This window comes from Ictidomys tridecemlineatus, chromosome 15 (assembly GCF_052094955.1).
Source record: "Ictidomys tridecemlineatus isolate mIctTri1 chromosome 15, mIctTri1.hap1, whole genome shotgun sequence".
Lineage (NCBI taxonomy): Eukaryota > Metazoa > Chordata > Mammalia > Rodentia > Sciuridae > Ictidomys > Ictidomys tridecemlineatus.
In genome coordinates this window covers 35,432,812-35,451,209 of record NC_135491.1, presented here as the reverse complement: position 1 = coordinate 35,451,209, position 18,398 = coordinate 35,432,812, and the positions used below count along the sequence as shown (strand labels likewise).

The 18,398-nt window shown below is 53.5% G+C and overlaps 1 protein-coding gene across 5 annotated transcripts in view; it reads right to left on the bottom strand.

The window, feature by feature from the left end:
* Nlrc5 (NLR family CARD domain containing 5) overlaps window positions 1-18,398 on the bottom strand; it is an 80,654-nt gene that overhangs the window by 37,657 nt on the left and 24,599 nt on the right. For 4 of the 5 annotated variants that reach the window (XR_013430910.1, XM_078032358.1, XM_078032357.1 and 1 more), the window contains exons 2-13: window positions 15,047-15,163; window positions 12,096-12,403; window positions 10,865-10,912; window positions 9,386-9,454; window positions 6,518-8,192; window positions 5,410-5,493; window positions 5,181-5,264; window positions 3,859-3,942; window positions 3,638-3,727; window positions 2,603-2,662; window positions 1,020-1,085; window positions 515-598 (exon numbers count right to left, since the gene is read on the bottom strand). Coding sequence is in view for 4 of the 5 variants with exons in the window: in XM_078032358.1 (XP_077888484.1) it covers window positions 515-598; window positions 1,020-1,085; window positions 2,603-2,662; window positions 3,638-3,727; window positions 3,859-3,942; window positions 5,181-5,264; window positions 5,410-5,493; window positions 6,518-8,192; window positions 9,386-9,454; window positions 10,865-10,912; window positions 12,096-12,403; window positions 15,047-15,063 (2,669 nt within the window). In the remaining variant the exon portion in view is untranslated. The remainder of the gene's footprint in view (window positions 1-514; window positions 599-1,019; window positions 1,086-2,602; window positions 2,663-3,637; window positions 3,728-3,858; window positions 3,943-5,180; window positions 5,265-5,409; window positions 5,494-6,517; window positions 8,193-9,385; window positions 9,455-10,864; window positions 10,913-12,095; window positions 12,404-15,046; window positions 15,164-18,398) is intronic. The other variant, XM_078032359.1, reaches the window with a different exon arrangement.

The following is an 18,398-nucleotide window of genomic DNA, read 5'->3' as shown; positions in this document are numbered from 1 at the left end:
TAGGACTGTCCTTTTGGGGCACCCCTCCTAGTGACATGGCAAGACCTCCACCAACCCCCAAACTCTGCCTTCAACAGTCCCCCCAAGAGCTGGCTGTCATAGGAGCCCCTCCAGCCTGATGGAGCGGCTTCTCCCAGGTGCAGTGGAGCTCCAGCTCTGCAGATCCCAGCCACAGCAGTCATGGGTTTGAGACCCGGAGCTAGAGTGTCTGGGCTTGCACCCTGGCCTGGACCCTTCCTTCCCATGTGACCTTGAGAAAAGTCTACCTCTCTGCGGCTTCATTTCCTCCTCTATCAAATGTGGATGGTGACAGTGTTCACATCATTGAGATGACAGGATTAAATGAGATACATATATAAAAGCCCCTGGCCGGGCACCCAGCACAGGGCAAGTGCTAAATAGTGGTAGCTCTTGGGATTCCTGAAGCCTCCAAATTCTTCAGGAGGCTACCTGCACCTCCACCCAAAGGCCAGGCCCTGTCCCTCTTCCCCAGCCTCCTCCCCATGATACTCACTCCACTTCCTCCAGAGGCGGACCTTCCAGGAGCAGGGCTATGAGGGCCTCGGCATTATGGACCCTGAGCTGACATTTCTGGAGCCTGGGGTAGAGGACAGAGGGCCTCAGGAGGGAACTGGGTCCCCTCCAGCGCTGACTGCAGCTGTGGGGTGTGCACGCCTTAGTAGCCCGGGGATCTTGGGCAAGGAGCAGAGGCTCCCTGAGACCCAGCTTCCTCCTCCCTCAAGTGGGAACAATGACGTGCGCTTCCTAGAGCTTCCAAGGCTCACGGTCAGGTGACCCGGGCGTGGTGCCCAGCAGAGGGCAGAGGCACGTTCAGTTATAGCCATTGCTGCTGTTAGGACAGAGGCTCCTGAGTCAAGCCAGGTGGCTATTCATGTCCCTTCCGTGCCCCGCGTCTCCTTGTCCCTTTATCCTCCTTGTTCCTGTTGTGCCTCCTGCAGGAGGACAGCCCCTCCCCCACACCACCCTCTCCTTAAGGCCCCCGGATCCCACTGAGGTACCTGAGGGTCAGCCTTCTGTCCTCAGCCTCTTTCCTCTGGCCGTCTGTTTCCTGTGGGTCTGGAGCTCTGGAAAGAGCCAATCAAACGTTGGTTGGGGATTGGGCGCCAGAGTCTAGCGGGCCCTGCCTCTCTCCCTGGCTTCCAGGGGCTGGGGACCCTGCAGCCCTGCTCTGGGTGAGTCGGCAGAAGGACAGTTGCTGGACAGTGCTCAAGGTCTGACTCAGCACAGCACCAGAAGCAGAAGGTTTGAGGTCAAAGGAAAGCTTTATCCATCTGCAGTGTGTGGTCTTGGGCACGTCACTTCCCCTGGGAGCCTGCATCTTCTCTTAAGGTGGGGTGACATTCTCTCACATACAGAGTTCCCAAAGGACCGCACGAGACAGCGTGTGATCACGTGTCCAGCACAGGCACAAGATGAAGCTTAATGAGCAGAAGTGGCTAGCGTCTAGCCCGCGGGGGCCTCCGCTGTAGACACACTGTCTGTGGCGCAGAAAGCGGGGGCCTGGGTTGCGTGTAAGTGGGTCCCAGAGGTGGGGACCACAGCGTGTCCAGACTCTCTCCTGCTGGGCCTGCGCGGAGGGCAGGGGGCCGCAGGGAACCTAGGACATTATGAGCCAGGTTTCAAAGACTTCTAGATTGTTCTGTCGCACAGAACTTTCTGCACTGATGGAGGTGTGACGTGCCATTTCCCTGTGGGAACCTCTAGCTACCAGGGTGGTTGAGCACTTGAGGTGTGTCAAATGGGACTGATGAACTCACAATTTCATTTCACTTAATCTAAATTTAATTAGCCACAGGTGGCTGGTGGCTGTTATCCTGGGCATCCCAGCTTTAGACCAAGAGGAGCAGGACAATGGTCCTACTGGGTCATGGTACAGGTGAGGAAACTGAGGCTCAGAGCAGGCAAAGAACTTGCTTGAAGACTTTTTTTTTTAAATCTTTTTAGTTGTAGATGGACACAATTTCTTTGTTTTATTTATCTATATTTTTCTGTGGTGCTGAGGATCCAACCCAGTGCCTCACGCATGCGAGGCAAGTGTTCAATCACTGAGCTATAATCCAGGGAAGAGTTTGGGGAGCACAGTAGGGATTTTCTTTGGGGGGGAAGCCTCTGTCCTTTCTTCTCTTGTGCACAGCTGGAACAGTCAGCATTTAGGCACCAACTGCATGCCAGCAGCCACATTGCATGCACTTAAATGTATTTGCTTATTTAAATCTCATGGTGATGCTAAGCTGTAGGGAACTGCCTTCTCCTCTTTCCTCCAGTTGTAAGAATCTTGCCACAGCTCTCAGCATGGAGGGTGGTCAGGTTAATAGTGTCTTCCTGTCTTTCCTGAGGGTCTGACTCACTCTGAGATTTGGGGAGTGCTCTCTCTGCACAGGGGCCAGACGTGGCCCAGGTTTACAAGGAAGTTTATATCCTCTTCCAAGTATAAGCCATCACTCGCCCTTCAGTGCAGCAGTAGCATAAAGAATCTCCATGTTCTAGCTCTTTCTAGGCTCTCCTGTACCCTCCCCTCAACGGCCTGAGCCCAGATCTTTTCTTAGGATGGACCTGGACCCGCACCTCCCCGGCTTCTTACCTTTGTAGCTCTGCAGCTGTGTCTTCAAGTGGGGAAAGAAGGAAGATGAGCTCTGTCTCCCTAGAGGATTAGACACCAAGTCATGAAAACCTAGGGACTAGAAACCAGCCCGTCACCCCTATCTGCACACCCATTCCTGTTCCAAACTCCAGAGAAAGCTGGGTGTGGTGGCACATGCCTGTCATCCCAGCTCCTTGGGAGACTGAGACAGGAGGATTGCAATTTATCAAGACCCTGTTTCAAAATAAAGTAAAACATTAAAAAGAACTCGGGATGTGATTCAATGGTAGAGAACTTGTATGTGTGAGGTCCTGGATTTGATCCCCTGTACTGAAAACAAACAAGCTAGGGAAACAATTTCTTACAAGAAATATGATAAAACATTAGGAACTCTGAGAAGGTTTGTTTTTGGTATCAAGGATGCTTTTTTTAAAGTCTTTATTTATTTATTTATTTGTTTGTTTATTTATTCATTTTTGAGACAGAGTCAAGTGTCTCACTCTGTTGCTTGGGGCTTTGCTAAATTTGCTGAGGCTGGCTTTGAACTCGAGATCCCCCTGACTTAGCTTCCAGAGCTGCTGGGATTACAGGCATGTGCCACTGCGCCCAGCCTAGAGTGTCTAAAAATTGCTTTAGGTTTAAGAAGCCTGACGCTTGCTGAGCGGAGGCTCCGGCTGTAATCCCGGCTACGGATAAGGTTGCTTCAGCACCATGGAGAGTGACACACAGCCAAGGATCCCATTGGCTGGGCCTGTGCTTTGTTGCCAGTTTTGATTCCACCGTCCATCCACACCCATCTTCCCGTTCACCCACCCACCCGTGCATCCACCCACTCACGCACCCATGCACCCATCCAGCCACCCACTATTTATTGAGTTTCAGGTGTCGGGCCTGAGCTTGGGTCTGGAGCTACAGGAGTGAGCAAAACAGACGGGAAGCTCTCTAGATGAGCTCCTTTCTCATTTCTCCATTCCCCACTTTCTCATCCCCGTTTCTGCAGACTTTGAAGGCCAGGATCCCGTTCCTTCGGCTCACCTGACCTGCAGCACCCTAACAGTAGGGCACAGGACGGCCACCTTCACCAAGGACAGCACTGTTGACGTGGAGAAGCTGCTGCGACTCAGGCTGCATGATTGTGGCACAGATGTCAGGACCCTCCCCAGCCCAATGGTGTGTAAGCGGGGGGGGGGGCGGGGGGGGGACGACTTAGGCCAGGAGAGGAGCCGGCAGGGACGGGGAGCAGGAGGACTGCTTACTCAAGCTTCCGGAGCCGCGGCAGGCGAGGGAGGACCTCCGCGATGCTCAGCACCTCCCGGTCCTTGAGCTGGTTGTCCTGGAACCTGCAGGGAGACCAAGGCCCGGTTCCTCAGTGGGTGACCTGCTCCCTAGCATCCAACAGGCACGGCTAGGAGGAAGTGTCCCCCACTGGCCTCACTTCTGTACCCATGGTTTTTTTGGCTAATGACCTATAACTTCTAAATGACAGAGGTCTCGTGAAGTGGAGCGAGGAGACTCGGAATCCCAATCCCAGGACTTGTGTCTGGAATGTGGCTGGAGTCCAAGTTGGTCAGGGCCTCTTGCAAGGTCCAGGTGGGCATGCTGCAGATGCTGCTTCTGGCCTCAGCTCTGACCTTGACTCACCCAAGCAAGCGTGTTCCTCTCTGACCTCACTCTATCCCTGTTAACTGGGGCCACACCCCAGCCCTGCTTGGGCTCCTAGCTGGAGGGAATAGGAGGTTGACTGAGAGCATCAGTGGGTGCTGGGGGAGAAGGTGAAGGTCACTGTCAATAATCACCAAGCAACAGAGAGATCAATATTCTGGCCTTTGTCCCCACCAGAGTGATCCCTGCACAAAGGCTCCCAGCAGAGGGGGCAACAGGAACAGGGGTCAAGCTTATGTTCCACTCCATACGGGCTGTATCCTAGTGCCAGGATGTGCCTACCTGGGCGAGGGGCAGCTTCTCTAAATATCATAAAGGTGCCATCTGCTAGCAGTGGTCCTGCCAGGGAGCTGCTGGCGCGTCCCTGGCACCACCCTTCCCAGAGCACTCATTCCCAGACACGGGGGAGGGGTATATATATGTGTGCCTCATTAGCTGGTGTGTGCTTGTATCTAAATGTGTGCATGCATCTAAATGTACACGTATGTGGTATGTACCAGCGCATCAATGCGTGGGTGTGTTCACTTGAGTAGGAGAATGTGTACTTCTGTGCACGTGTGTGCATATGTGTGCATGCATGAGAGGGTATGTATTTCATGCCTTTATGTGTAGTCCAGTGCCTGTGTTCTGCCCATACACTGCCATCCCTTCTCCTAGCATCACAGAAAGAGGAGCCTCAAAACTTGTGCTTCTCCAAGAGGGCCTAAAATATCAGATACGAGAAGGCTGCTCTGGAGCCTTTGGAAACCTTTGATTTGGAATCACCTCATCCCATTCTTGACCTAATACCTCATTGAAAAATGAGACCTTGGTCAGACCTCGATGGAATGTGCAGGACCTAGTACAGAACCCGGGGGGGGGGTGTCCTGGGAATGACTCCTCTCCCCAGCTGCGAGCCCTCCTGGAGATCACTCACCTGACCTCTTCCAGCTGCAGGCAGAGGGGCAAGGCCTGCACCAGGAGGCTGACGCCCTGGGCAGTGATCTTACTTCCCGTTAACCTATGGGGTAAGCAAAGACGGTGGGGAAGGATGGGGTGGCGGAAGCAGGTAGCCCGGGACTCTGCCCTGCGCAGGACAAGGGGGCGGAAGGGAGAGCCAGGCATCCTCAGATGAAGGTCTTTCTTAGTTCCAAGCCCTGGCTCACCCCAGAGTCTTCAGGTTCCCCATGGTTGGCAAGCTCCTAGAGAGGGCTTCTGCAAACGCGTCTCCGCACTTCCTGCTCTTAAAGCTGTGGGGAAGAAGCAAAGCGCAGAGGATCAGTGCCAGGAAGAGCTTAGAGGTCATCTCCACACCTTCTTCTGTCAGATGGGGGGCCCTATTAGGTAGCAGAGTTGCCACTGTGATTGTATTGGGAACAAGGACAGGGGACAGCAGAGTCTGCTTCATCAAGGAATCCCTTCTCCACTTCACCCATGGAAATACAGAGCTGGGAATATGGTTTCCCAGCCAGAGATGACACTTCCAACCTGCCTTGCAGCTCACGAGCCCATGTGGCTGTTCTCACCAATGGAATGTGGCTGAAGTGATGAGTAATGAAGTGATAAGTGGCTCGTTCCAGGACTGACCTTGAACACACTGGGCATGTCTCTTCCATGCCCACTCTTTCCCTTGCCTCAAGCCAGAGCACAGAGATGCCCAGGACCCAGCTTTGCCCATGCAGATAGGATGTCCAAGGAGATGATGGAGCAGCCAGGGTAGGGGCCTGGGTCCCTGCATGACCCTGTGGAGTAGCCATGCCACCAACTTGGACTGCTTACTTCTGCCTCTTCCAGAAGAGAGAAACGCAATTCTGCACGGTTGACTCCCTGGGCTTTGGGAGGTTTCCTTTGTGCCTTTCTCTAGCCAATACAAATACTGAGCTCTGGGCCGGGGGCTGTGCTGGGCAGTGTTTGTCCCGCACGATCCCAGGTCATTCTCACACTGACCAGAGAGTGAGATGCTACTGCAGACTCATTTTAGGGATGAAGAAACTCGCTGACCCAGAGGCTGCACTCCAACACAGCCCGGATCAGAGGCTGCAGCCATGACAGAGAGAGACCTAGGGCCTAGAAACCATGGTCAGGAGGAGGGTCCAGCTGGGCACAGGGCCCTACCCCACCAGCACCAGAGGCTAAGGGGCAGACAGGGCCAATTCCGGTCCCATATTCGAGATCCGCATCCAATCTCTCTAGAAGGGGTCTGCCAGACTGGGTGGCCTCCATTGTCACCAAGTACAGATCCTCCAGGTCTTCCCTGGCCTTGCCCTTACTTACCTGAGAGTCTCTACCTGCCCACAACCTGCCAGAGCCTCAGGGCAGTGAGGCTCCAGGGGGCAGCCCTCAAAATCCAGGTGGATGGGGTCTTCCCTGTGCTCCAGGATGCTGGTCAGGGCAGACAGGTCTCTGTAGGTCAGCGGGAAATTGTGGAAGGGCAGTTGATAGGGGAGGCTTTGGGCAGTGAGGCTGGCCAGCTCGGACTCCTGAGTCTCGGCCACGTAGTGACACAGCTCCACCACCTTTGGCCCCGTGAGCTTGCGGCTGGCCAGCTTCCTCAGCACCTGTAGGACAGCTGCCTGCCGGGCCCCCACCCAGGCCTCGTTCCTCTGGGCCAGGTGCCTGAGGAAAGGTCGGCAGGTGGGGGACGCCAGCCCCGCCAGGAAGGTGGGCAGGTGGTCCGAGAGGTTCAGTCTGGTTCTGGTCCGCAGAACCCAGTGAGAATTCAGCGTGACATGGCTGGTGAGTATGTCCTTGTCCACTGAGGGGCTGGCCATCAGGTGCAGGGCAGCAAAAAACTCTTGCAGGGTGAGGTGGGCAAAAGCATAGCCAATCTCCCGGTGCCCAGAGTCGGTGTGGATGCAGAATGAGGTCAGCAGGCTGTGGGTGGCCCCGAAGGCCATGATAGCTGGAGGGAAGTCTCCCGCAGAGAAGATGACCTTCCCCACCTCCAGGCCCCGGAGGGCCACCTCTCCAAGGCCCAGCAGGGACTTGGCAGGCAGACTCCCAGGGGGGCTGAGGGTTAGCACCATCTGCATGTAGAGCTGGGTCACGGTGGGCAGGAGGGCCCCAGACTGGCCAGGGGCATTTCCAGAGAGCAGATGGCGGAGGCAGAGGCAGGTGACCTGGCACAGAGCGGGCACTGCACACAGGCTTTGGAGGTGCCCGTTTCCCTGGAGCTCTGCGAGGGCCACCTCCTGTGCTGGCTGCTCACTGAAGAAGCGGCTCACGTACTCCTCCACCCGCAGCCCATCAAAGCCCCACATGTGGACCATGGCTGCCTCGGTGGGCAGGCAGGCAGGCAGCTTCCCTGGACGGGAGGTGACCATCACCCAGCAGCCGGGAAGCAGGGTACCCCGGCAGAGGGCGGAGAAGAGGGTAAGGGCTGGGCCTGAGCCATTGGGACCCAGAGTGTCCTTGCTGGAGCAGGGGTAGATGGCCTCGTCCAGCCCATCGAAGATCAGCAGGACTCGGTTGGCATTCTCCTTCAAGTACTGGAAGACAGCCTCGGGGCCCGCCTCGGGGCTCAGGTACAGATCAAAAAGGAGCTGGGGCAGCGTCAGGAAGCGTGTGATCAAGTTCAGCTGGCGGAATTCAAAGAGGAACAGGGCCTGGAAATGGTCCAGCTGGCCCTCAGCCCACTTCTGGCAGAGCCGGCGGGCCAGTGTGCTCTTGCCCATGCCAGCCTTACCCAAGAGCACTGTCACCCGTGGGCCCTTGGGGGCCTTGAAGTTGAAGAGGTCCTGGAGGCTCACGTCAGTGCTATCTTCCGTCTTGGGGTCCCCCAGAACGGCTCCCTCTCGAGGGTCTAACGGTGCTGTGGCCCGGCTCCACTGCAGGATTGGGGGGACATAGGGCTGGTGGGCGCCAAAGGTCGGCCCTGGCTTGGGGACTCCATCACCACAGTGCCGCTGGGCAGAGGTCCTCAGGAGCTGCAGGTACTTCCTGGTCAGTTCTGTAGGGGTCAGGGAGAGGGCATGAATGCAAGAGCCCCGCCCCCACTGTGTCCCTTTACCCCCAAGATTTGGCTGTTCGGAGCCCCTAGCCCCAGTGGGGCAGAAATGGGGGGTGAGGGCGGGCACAGTGGCTCATGCCTGTATTCCCAGCCAATTGGGAGGCGGAGGCAGGAGGATCGCCAGTACAAAGCCAGCCTCAGCAACTTAGCGAGGCCCTGTCTCAAGACAGTTGAGGGGTGAGGAGGTAAGGTACCATGGGGGGTTCTTATACCAGAATTCCCAGGAGTCCATAGCTATCAGCTCAGGCTGTGGCTGCCACCGACACAGGGAGAGAGAATGGGGACACACAGTGGTGGCCCCATTGGTTGGGGGACACCGTCAGTGTGGGGGACTTTCGGCACATCTTATTGCAGCTGCCTCTTTTTCAGGTGGTCTCTGTGTGCCTCGGGCCCCTGCCCAGCTTCATAGTTCTGTGATGCCCAGGAGTGGACACCCCAGCCTGTGGGCCCAGGCACGGTTCAGGAGGACTGTGGGGGCTGGGTCTCTACAGTCCAGGTGTTGACCTTTCAATTTCTGAGTCACTCGGAGGTCTCAGGTGGCCAGGGAAGGACTGGGGCCACTGTCGGAGGAGACCGGGGCCTGGGGTAGTGGCCTGCTCCGTGCAGACGTGAATGCTCTGGCCCTGCCTGTGGCTGGTGGTGTGTGTGGGGGGCATGTTTCCAGGTACCGATTAGGAACAAGGACCATTCTGGTCTGGCCAACCCTCACCATGTCCCCAGGGCCTTTGCCCCAGGCACCCTCCCCACTCCCATCCCTGCTCACCCCAAACTGGCCCCTGCAGGCCCTAGGCCTGAGGTCATGCTGTTACTTGTTTTGTGGTCAGGCTCCCACAACCTTGGGGACACCAGGTTTCCCCGGAAGAGCCTGGCTGATAAGGCCGTGGGCCCTTGTGCTTCCAGATCCTTCTGCCGAGCCATCTCTGGAGAAGCCGGCTTCCAGCCTGTTGAGGGAGGCCCCTCCCTGCATCCTGCGCCCTCTCTGCCCCCCATGACCTCGAATGCTCTCCTCCTAGAAGTCTGGAATCAAAAAGAGTCCCTGGCCCTAGGTCCTTGCCAACCAGGGACAGGGTGCAGGATCTGTGCCCAGGCCCGGGCAGCCCGGGGCTCACGCTGGGTCGTCCCCCTGTACCCACCTAGCTGCTGTTTCCTGCAGTGCTTGCGGCGGGGTGAGGAGCCACAGCCCTGGTGAGGGCGCTTGAGGCCTGGAGAGAGCAAAGAGAGAGCTGGAGGAGTGACTCGACCCCAGCAGCCACCTGGGTGCCTTGAGAGGAGGCAGGGGGCGAAGGCCGTGCCCACGCCAGCGCAGTTTGGGGAGGCGGGGGTTCCAGGCCCCGGGGGCAGGCGTGGAGGCTCAGGGCATCCAGGACCCAGACAGCAGCCCTGCGGTGCTCTGCTCTGAGCCCTGAGCACTGCACGGCTGTCCCTCCACCAGGGAAGGGCCAGTTCCCGGAGGCCTGGTTGGGAGTGAGGCTGTCCACAGGCCGGGCCAGGCCACGACCTGCCTCCTGCCTTAGGCCCGATCCTCATCACCGTGGTCCTCGCTCCCCTGAATGGGGCCAAGATTTCTCATCCTGTGCGGATGTCCAGGGTCCCTTGAATGCCTTTCTTAGGAGAGTGGGAAAGGAAACCAGGAAACAAGAGGAGAGAAAAGAGAGAGGAAAGGAAGGAGCCCAAGGAGAGGGTCTAAAGGACAGTGGATTCCACACAGTTGGCACCAACAACTATTCAGAGCGGCCCCTGGTGCAGGGCCCGGGCCCCTGTCCCTGGTGGGAGTCAGCTTCTCCGTTGCTGAATTGTGGAGGGACACAAGGGTCCTCCGGAGGGGCTGGAACTGCTTGAGAGTGTTTCAGTGTTTTAACAAGCCCCACATCCACCGGGGAGTCACTGGCTGAATCTACTCACCAGACCTGGTCACAGCCACATGACAATCATGCTAGCTCAGTGATAAGGGCCCAAATGCACCAGGGACTCGAACACTCAGTTCAGAACTGCTGGGGAGCTGGGATTGCAAGGCTGGTGCTTTCTGTTAGCACTGACCCTGGGATGTGGCCACTGTGCCCTGCTGAAATAAACCCAGTGAAGCCACAGAAAGGAAGGACTGAGGCCAGAGTGTGGCCCGAGGACAGCGAGGGGTGCCGATCCCTCCAGCTCTATCAGAAAGCAAGGCAGAGGGTCCTTTGGTGGGAACAGGCATGAGTGTCAGGCCACCCAGGCCTGAAGGGTCTGGGAGGTGAGTGTGGTCACACTTCCTGGTGAAGCCTGACTCTGGGGCTCGGCCTGTCTCTAGGGTGCCTGCAGGTGGGTCTCTGGGACTGGGGGCAGGGAAGTGAGAATGGACCTTCTCCAGATAAAGCAAGACAGGGGATCTGGAGGGGCCGAGGGCCAGCACCAGCAGACTCCCTTGGCGACTACAGGTTGGGCTTCTGGGGACAGGTCTGGGAAGTCACAGATCTGGAGGAGGTGGGCTGGGAGCTGCCATGGGGACATGGCCCAAGTGCAGAGGGAAATGGCAGTCACCAGCCACCACCAGTCTCCTCCAGGTTAACGTGGGGGCTTAGCAGCGATACCCTCCCCCTCCCCTCCCCCTCCTTTCCCCCTCCCCTCCCCCTCACCATGTTGGAGCTGAGGTCCAAGTCGGGGCTTCTCGCCAGTTCCCAGCTCTGCAAGAGAGAACAGAGCAGAACATGCTGTGGGGGTGCTGAGATGCCTGGGGTCCAGCTCTGGCCTGGTGTCTGCTTGGGGCCGTGCCACAGGGTGGGTGCTTGGCAATAGAGAAATGCAGTTGACACTCAATAATCTGTCAGAGGGAGGCTGGTGGCCCACCCTGAGGGCTGTGTGGTGGAAATGTGTGTCTCTGCATGAGTGTACATGTCTGTATTTATGCGTGTCTGCCACTGTGTGCATGGATATATGTGTATTTGTATTTACACACACGCATATGTGTGTGTGTGTGTGTGTGTGTGTGTCCCTTGGATTTCCCACGCCATCCTGTGGTCAGGCTGTTTTGTGCATTTGTTTATATTTTTTTCTTAAATATTTTTAGTTGTAGATGGACCTAGTACCTTTATTTATCTATTTTCGTACGGTGCTGAGGATGGAACCCGGTGCCTCGCACGTGCTTGGTGATCCCTCTACCACCAAGTCCCAGCCCAGCCACATTGTTATATTTTTGCAGTACTTAGATTGAACCCAGGGCCTTGCACAAGCTAGGCAAGTGCTCTATCACTGAGCTACATCCCTGGTCCTTTTCATTTGGAGACATGGTCTCACTAAGTTGCTGAGGCTGGCCTTGAACTTGCCATCCTCTTGTCTCAGCCTCCCGAATTGCTGGGATTACAGGCGAGAGCCATCACCTAGCTATGATGGAGCTCTTGATGGGGTTCTTCCTTTTTATCCAAGGACACCCCCTCACTGGCCTGTGTTCCCTTTACTGTTGTGCAAACAGAAGGTGTCCAAGCAATGCCCACTGAACTGGACAGAGTTAAACCTGCCTGCCTGTGGGTAGAGCTCAGGGGCGTCTCCCTGGGCCTGCTTCTGACCATGTTGCAGAAGGAAGTCCCAGGGCATTGTGGGAGGTTTGGAATTTCTGGCTCCACGGAGTCACTTGGTCTTTTCTCTCCGTGCCTGACTCAGGAGGGGCAAGGTGGCAGGAGGGGCTCCAGGCTCCAGCTGATTTTGTGGCCTTTGGGGATTTGCTCTGGGGAGTGACTGGAAATACGGAACTTTGCTCCTGGCTCTGCACATCATCCTCTGTGTATGGCCTGCATGGGCCCGGGCCTCCCCGGGCCTCCAGTGGACATGGGGCTGGGCTGGCTGCTTTGCACCCCTCGTGTCCACCCTTACCGTCTTCCTGGCCCCAAGTGCTCAGCAGCGGCACCTCCAGGTCCAGAGGCACCTCCAGCTCCATGCACACGCAGTGGATGAAGGACTTCCAGGTGGCCTGCCCCTGGGCATGCAGCATTTGCAGCTGCGAGACGACCCTCTGCTCAGGGTTGGGGGGCTCGTCCCTGGAGTCCAGCTCCACGTTAGGGAGGAAGAACTTCATCTTGGTGCTCAGCCACTCCGGTTGTGTGCTCAGCAGCCTCATGAGCCAGCTCCACAGGTTCCTGGTGCCCAGCTGGAGGCCAATGGGGTCCCATGAGGAGCCGGCCCTGTAGGGACACGGAAGGCAGGTGTCGGGGGGTGCAGGTGAGCTGACGTGACGGGCAGGGGAACTGAGGGGAAGTGGGACGGGAGAAGCCAAAGGGAGAGGAAGAACCACCCCCACCTCTGAGCAGCAGGACGTGGGCAGGTAAGTGGGCTCTCCATGGAGCCCTGAGCTTCTGCTTAGGGTGCAGCTCTAGATATTCCTCTGCTTCTCTGTAGCCCCTCCCCCTTTCCCTGCACCCTGGCTCTCTGGATCGGCCTAGTCCTTCCCCTGAGGATGGTCCCCTGAGGGCCATCCTTGTTGCCGTGGACCATTGTGCTACTCTCACAGTCTGAACTGTCATGGAGCAGATGCACGTGGTTATCTCCCCAAATTTATTCCTCCTTTCTTCTTTGGTACTAGAACTCCTGCCTCTTCCCTGGTGATCTAGAATAGATTGATCCCACAGACTCCCTTGGAGTTAAATGTAGCCATGTAAGTTTTGGCCAATGGGATGTAAGTGGAAGTGCTGTCTATCTATCTCCTTTTGCTACTTGCTGTTGGTTGGAATGTCACTGTGATGGCTAGACCTTGGGCAGCCATGGTGGATCATGAAGCAGAAGCCAGTGCTAAAGAAGGTCTAGGGTAAAGTTGCCCAACTTCCCTCAGCACTGACTTTGGACTTCCATCACCTGATAGGAAAATACACTTCGACTCCGTTTAAACCACTGTTGTTTAGGGCTTTCTGCTAATCACAGCAAACTCTAATGTTAGCTAAGACAAGACATTTCCCCTCTTTCTATGGTAATTCTCCCCTTCTAAACTGGAACTCTCAAACCACCTGCTGGAAGGAGTACCAATAGAGGCCAAGGGAGCATATTTACAAGCCAAAGCCTAAATACTGTGCAGTTCCTTTGATCCAGCAATTCTAAAATAGGAAACAATCATGGGTATATATAAAAATTTTTAATTATAAAAATGTTCACTGCACAATTATTAATAATAGTTAAATATTGGAAGCAACCTAAAATCCAACAGCTGGGGATTGGTTGACTAAATGGCAGACCTCTTACACTAGAATATGCTGCAACATTTCCAAGTGTACTTTGTGGTACTATTTCCTTAATAAGGGCACACATTTGGAAAGCATATCGTGTGTTAGGCTTGGCTCTAGGGCTTTCTATATCTCATCCAATTCTCCCAACTCCAGAGATTATACTTCTAACTCTGAAAGGAGGGGCCCACTCAGGAGCCAGCCTCACCGACTCCTGCTGTGTCTCCTGATGTTTAGACCCCAGCTGTTCCCTGAGCACCCAGCAGAGGCCCACGGCATGTGCCCCCTTCCCTTTCTGTCATTCCTCCTCGACTAGCCTGATAGCAATAGGTCTTTGATCAGACATAGAGCTTTCAAATTCATGAAATATGCTCATTTCCATAATCCTCAGGCAGGGATCACTGTCCACGTTGAGCACATGGAAGACTCAGGAAGGGTGAAAGATGTGCCCAAGATCACAGTCAAGTACACGGCAGAGCCAGGATCACAACTAAGATTTCTTGCCTCCAAGGCCAGTACATTTCCAAGGTCTCAGTGCCCTAGATGGCACCAGACAAGAGCCAGCCCCCGGATCATGTGGTCTTGAAACAAGGATGTGGCCACAGCCTAGGGCATAACTTCTCTCCTGGGCTACAGTAGCCAAGTCCATGCTGTCCATAAAGAAATCACCCAGCACACCATGCCTGGTGGAGGTAAGGGTGCCTGGATGGCCAGATTTCTGGGGATACTCCTCATCTTCACATTTCTCCTCCAGCCAGTCTAACACAAGCTTTCATTTCCACCAATGGTGTCCCGTCCCTAGGGATAAGACATCCAGCTGTCTCAGGGTTATTTCATTATCATGAATTTTATAGGAAATAACCTTGGAGACTGAGGACTGCAGTACAAAGATCCTTGGCCAGAGTCAGGGGACAAGGGGGCCTGGCCCAGCTCTGTCACTAATTCTCCATGGTAGGCACTAGGGCTGTTTACAGCTGCTCTCAACCTCTTTCTGGGCCCTTGATAGGATGGTACTACCTCACTCCCTTGAACTTGGGCATGGCCACAAAACTTTCTTTGGCCAATGACATGTGCAAAAAAAAAAAAAAAAAAATCGACCTGTGTCCCATCTGTGCAGACATTGGAAGAGTAAGTGTGGATTCCCCATGTTCTCTCTTTTCCTCTGCTACAGGAATCAGCAGTATTTTAGATCATGCAGACATAATCTCTTTTACCCTGGGTCTGGGAGGGAGGATGATGTGGAATGGAGATCTCAATCCATTAATAGTGTACAAGAAGTAAAGAAGAAGAAGAAGAGGTAATGACTTTTGTTGATGTGGGATTTTTGAGGGTGTTTGTTATTGCAGCACAACCTAGCTCATACACTCATAACGTGACCTTATGTAAGTTTCTTTTCTCTGTGTGCCTTAGTCATAGCATCTGTAAAGTGGGTAGATTAGGTTCTTGTGGCTCCTCCCGGTTTGCTGTGTCTGATGATTTTCACTGTCATGCTGACTGGTGGCCAGGAGCAGGTTTGCGGTGATGAGTCTGGGTAGGAAGTGGTTTAGCAGCCGGAGTGAAGGAGCAGATGGGAGGGAGAAGGGCAGGAGGGAAAGAGGAGAACAAAACACCTACCTGGTTTCTTGGTTCATGATAGATGTTCTAGGGTCCCCATGGAGAGGGTCTCATGGGTGTCTAGGCCCTGTCTTGTCACTGGAGCTGGGTTTACAGGTGTTTCCATGGTACACGTTCCTAAGGAGAGAGGGAGACAGGTTGCTCTTTCCATTTTCCCCAAATTCCAAAAAGAGCTCCGTGAAGACGTCCCCAGCCCGAGCCCTGGCCCTGCCTGTTGCAGGTACCTGAGGACATCCAGCCCGTGGAGGTCCCTCAACTTCTCGGGCAGATTGAGTTCTTCCTCAACCACAGCTCTGTCCCTGGTGTTCAGAGACGGGGCCTCTGGGAGGTGAGGGGTTCATGAGGGTGGACCCCCAATGTGGGATCAGTGCCCTCGCAGGAAGAGACAGGAAAGCCCGCCCTGCGTGGTCTCTGTCTGACTCTGTCTCTCTGCCAAGCGTGGACACAATGAGAAAGCAGAGCTAGCCAACCAGGAGGAGGGCCCTCAGCCATGTGCTGGCACCCCAGCCGGGGGCTTCCCGGCCACTGGAGCTGGGGGAAGTCCATTTCTGCCTGTAAGCCGCCCAGTCCAGGGTATTCTGCTACAGCAACCTGAACTAAGAAATCTATTTGTGACTGCAGAAAGTAAAAGGAAAAAGAATCTAACTTATCACGTGGAGGGAAGACAATGCCACTTGAATTCCAGCAGGACAGACAACTTGATAACATCCCACTAACCGTCCTCTAGAGAAGAAAGGCAGACAAGACATTATATGCCTTAAATGTTTCATTATAAAATGTTTTAAGTGAGGACTGGACATACAAAGGCAAACTGGGGGGCTGGGGTTGCAGTCAGTGGTAGAGTGCTCGCCTGGCACTCCTGAGGCCCTGGGTTTGATCCTCGGCATCACATAAAAATAAATAAATAAAATGAAGCTATTGTGTCCATCTACAACTAAAAAAAAATATTTAAAAAAAAAGGCAAACTAGGTGTGTAGCCCAATAGTAGTTTAGTGTACACAAGGACCTGGATTCAACCCCCAGCGTGTAAACACACACACACACACACACACACACACACACACACACACACCCTGAAGGCAATTATATCAAAAGATGACTTACTGGGAAGGACAGTCAAGACTGGGGGTCTTTCCAGACATCATGAAGCCTATTATAAAGTCCCCATTATTAAAACTTTAAGGTATTGGGTTAAAAATTGACAAAGGAATAGAATAGAGCCCGAGTGAGCCTCACATTCACCTCAAACACGAATCAATGACCTTGAGAGAAAAAGTGGAGAAAATAAATGATATTTAAAAGTTCATGGTAAGATGAGTGTTTTAAGTTTAAAAAGTCATTTCTAATTCAAAAGTGAAAATATTTTTTTTTCCCAAAATGAGAAACGTGGCCACATAGCTATGTGTGCGAAGACCACATATGGTCTCTGCAATAGACCACAGCGTGCACCCCCACCCCCACAGAGGACAGCTAGAAGAAATATATGACGGACAAACGCAGGTGAGGGTCTGGGGAACAGGAACCTTACATTTTGCTGGTGGAAATGGAAGTGATACAGCCTCCTGGGAAAGCAGTTAGGTAGTTCCTTAAGACACCAAACCTAACGTCACCAGCAACTCAGTACTTCTAGGTGTACACCCAAGAGACAGGAAAATATCACCACCGTAAAACTTGCTCTTGAATGTTCATATCAGTATCATGAATAATAGTCAAACAGCGAAATCAGTTTGACTACTCACCGGCTCATGAGTGGGCACACAAAACACAGCATGCCTATAGGACAGCATGTTATTCAGCAATAAAAAGGAGCAAAGGTCATGTCAGGTGGAAAGAGCCAAACAGGAAAGATCTCCTAGGATTCTGTTTATGGGAAGAGTCCAGAAAAGGCAAATGTACAGAGACAGTGGGTGGATCCGTGGTTGCCAGGGTCTGGGGTAGGAGTTGGAATTATTCTAAGTTAGTTGAAGAATCTTACAGCATTGAAAGAAAAAGTGTCCCCAAATGGCACCAGGGTGATGGCTGCAGGGCTCAGGAAGTTAACTAGAAATCTTTGACCTGTACACATAAAAGGGTGGATAAGCTCTGCCTCAATAAAGTTGCCCAAAATAATGCAGCATAAGTTAATATGCTAAAGTAAAATATTTATATCATTTACTAAAAATATTTTCTGTGTAGGAAAATAGCGATGCACAAAAGGAAAGCCACAAACGGTCACAGTCCTTGATGGTGAGCTGACTGAGAAGCAAACCCTTTTTTCCCCTACTGGGGGGGTGAGTATTGGGGGTTTTAACCCTTCAGAGGGTGCAGCAACTGTCCTGGGCCCGCAGCAGATCACCCCAGCTTCACTCAAGGCTTAACCTCCAACCAGCAGCACACACCCCTGGGCCTGGGGTTCAGGGGTTAGTATCCCCAGCCAATGGCTGACGAGAGCCGACTCCAGCCCATCTCAGGCAGGGCAACTCCACGGGGCGTGGGCATCCTGCACAGATTCCCTGACTTCCCCAGAGCATTCACTCACTGGCCAGCCTGACTCTTTGAGCTACCTCTCCTCTCCTGTCTGGAGAAGGTTTTCCTTGGATCATCTCTCAAATAAACTAGTTGTGCTGGTTTCAGGGTTTGTTTGTGGAAGAAATTCAAAGGGAGATCAAGGAAACTTGGCAAGGTGTATAAAATTACAAATGCACACGCCCTCATGGACATTGACATTCATAGGACTGTAACTGTAAGATATTCTTGTATATGTGGCAAAAAAATAAATGAAATGACAATAGTGACTTTAATGTATTGAGAGGCAGTAGGACTCATGGTTTTTCCCTGTAAAGTGCTCAGAACATACTAGACACACAGAAAAGGTCTCTGAGGGACAACACTTCAAATGCTCACTGTGCAGAGCACCGGATGCTTTCATAGGCCATCTCACATATTCTTTGCCATAGACCTTCGAGGCAAGGACTTACAATAGGTCCATTTAACAGGGGAGGAAAGTGAGGCTGACTGAGTACCTTGTTCAGAGTCACTGGGATTCGAATCTAGGTAGTCAGAATCCCTCTGTACAAAGACAAGGATATTGACCACTCTCTTGTGATAGCCCCAGAAGATCAGAGAAAAAGGCAAAAATTCATCAATAGGAAATAAATTATGATACATCATTATAAAAAAGCCACTTAAAAGAAAAATAGCTAAGTAATGTAATGTTATGGTAAGAACTCCAAAGTATTCTATTAAATAATTCAAATGTATTTAATCTGCATATTTTATATGTGTGTGTACATTTGCATACCCAGAGAGCAACTCTGGATGGCCACATAGGAAGCTGGTAATGGGACTGTAACTGGGGAGGAGACCTGGAGGA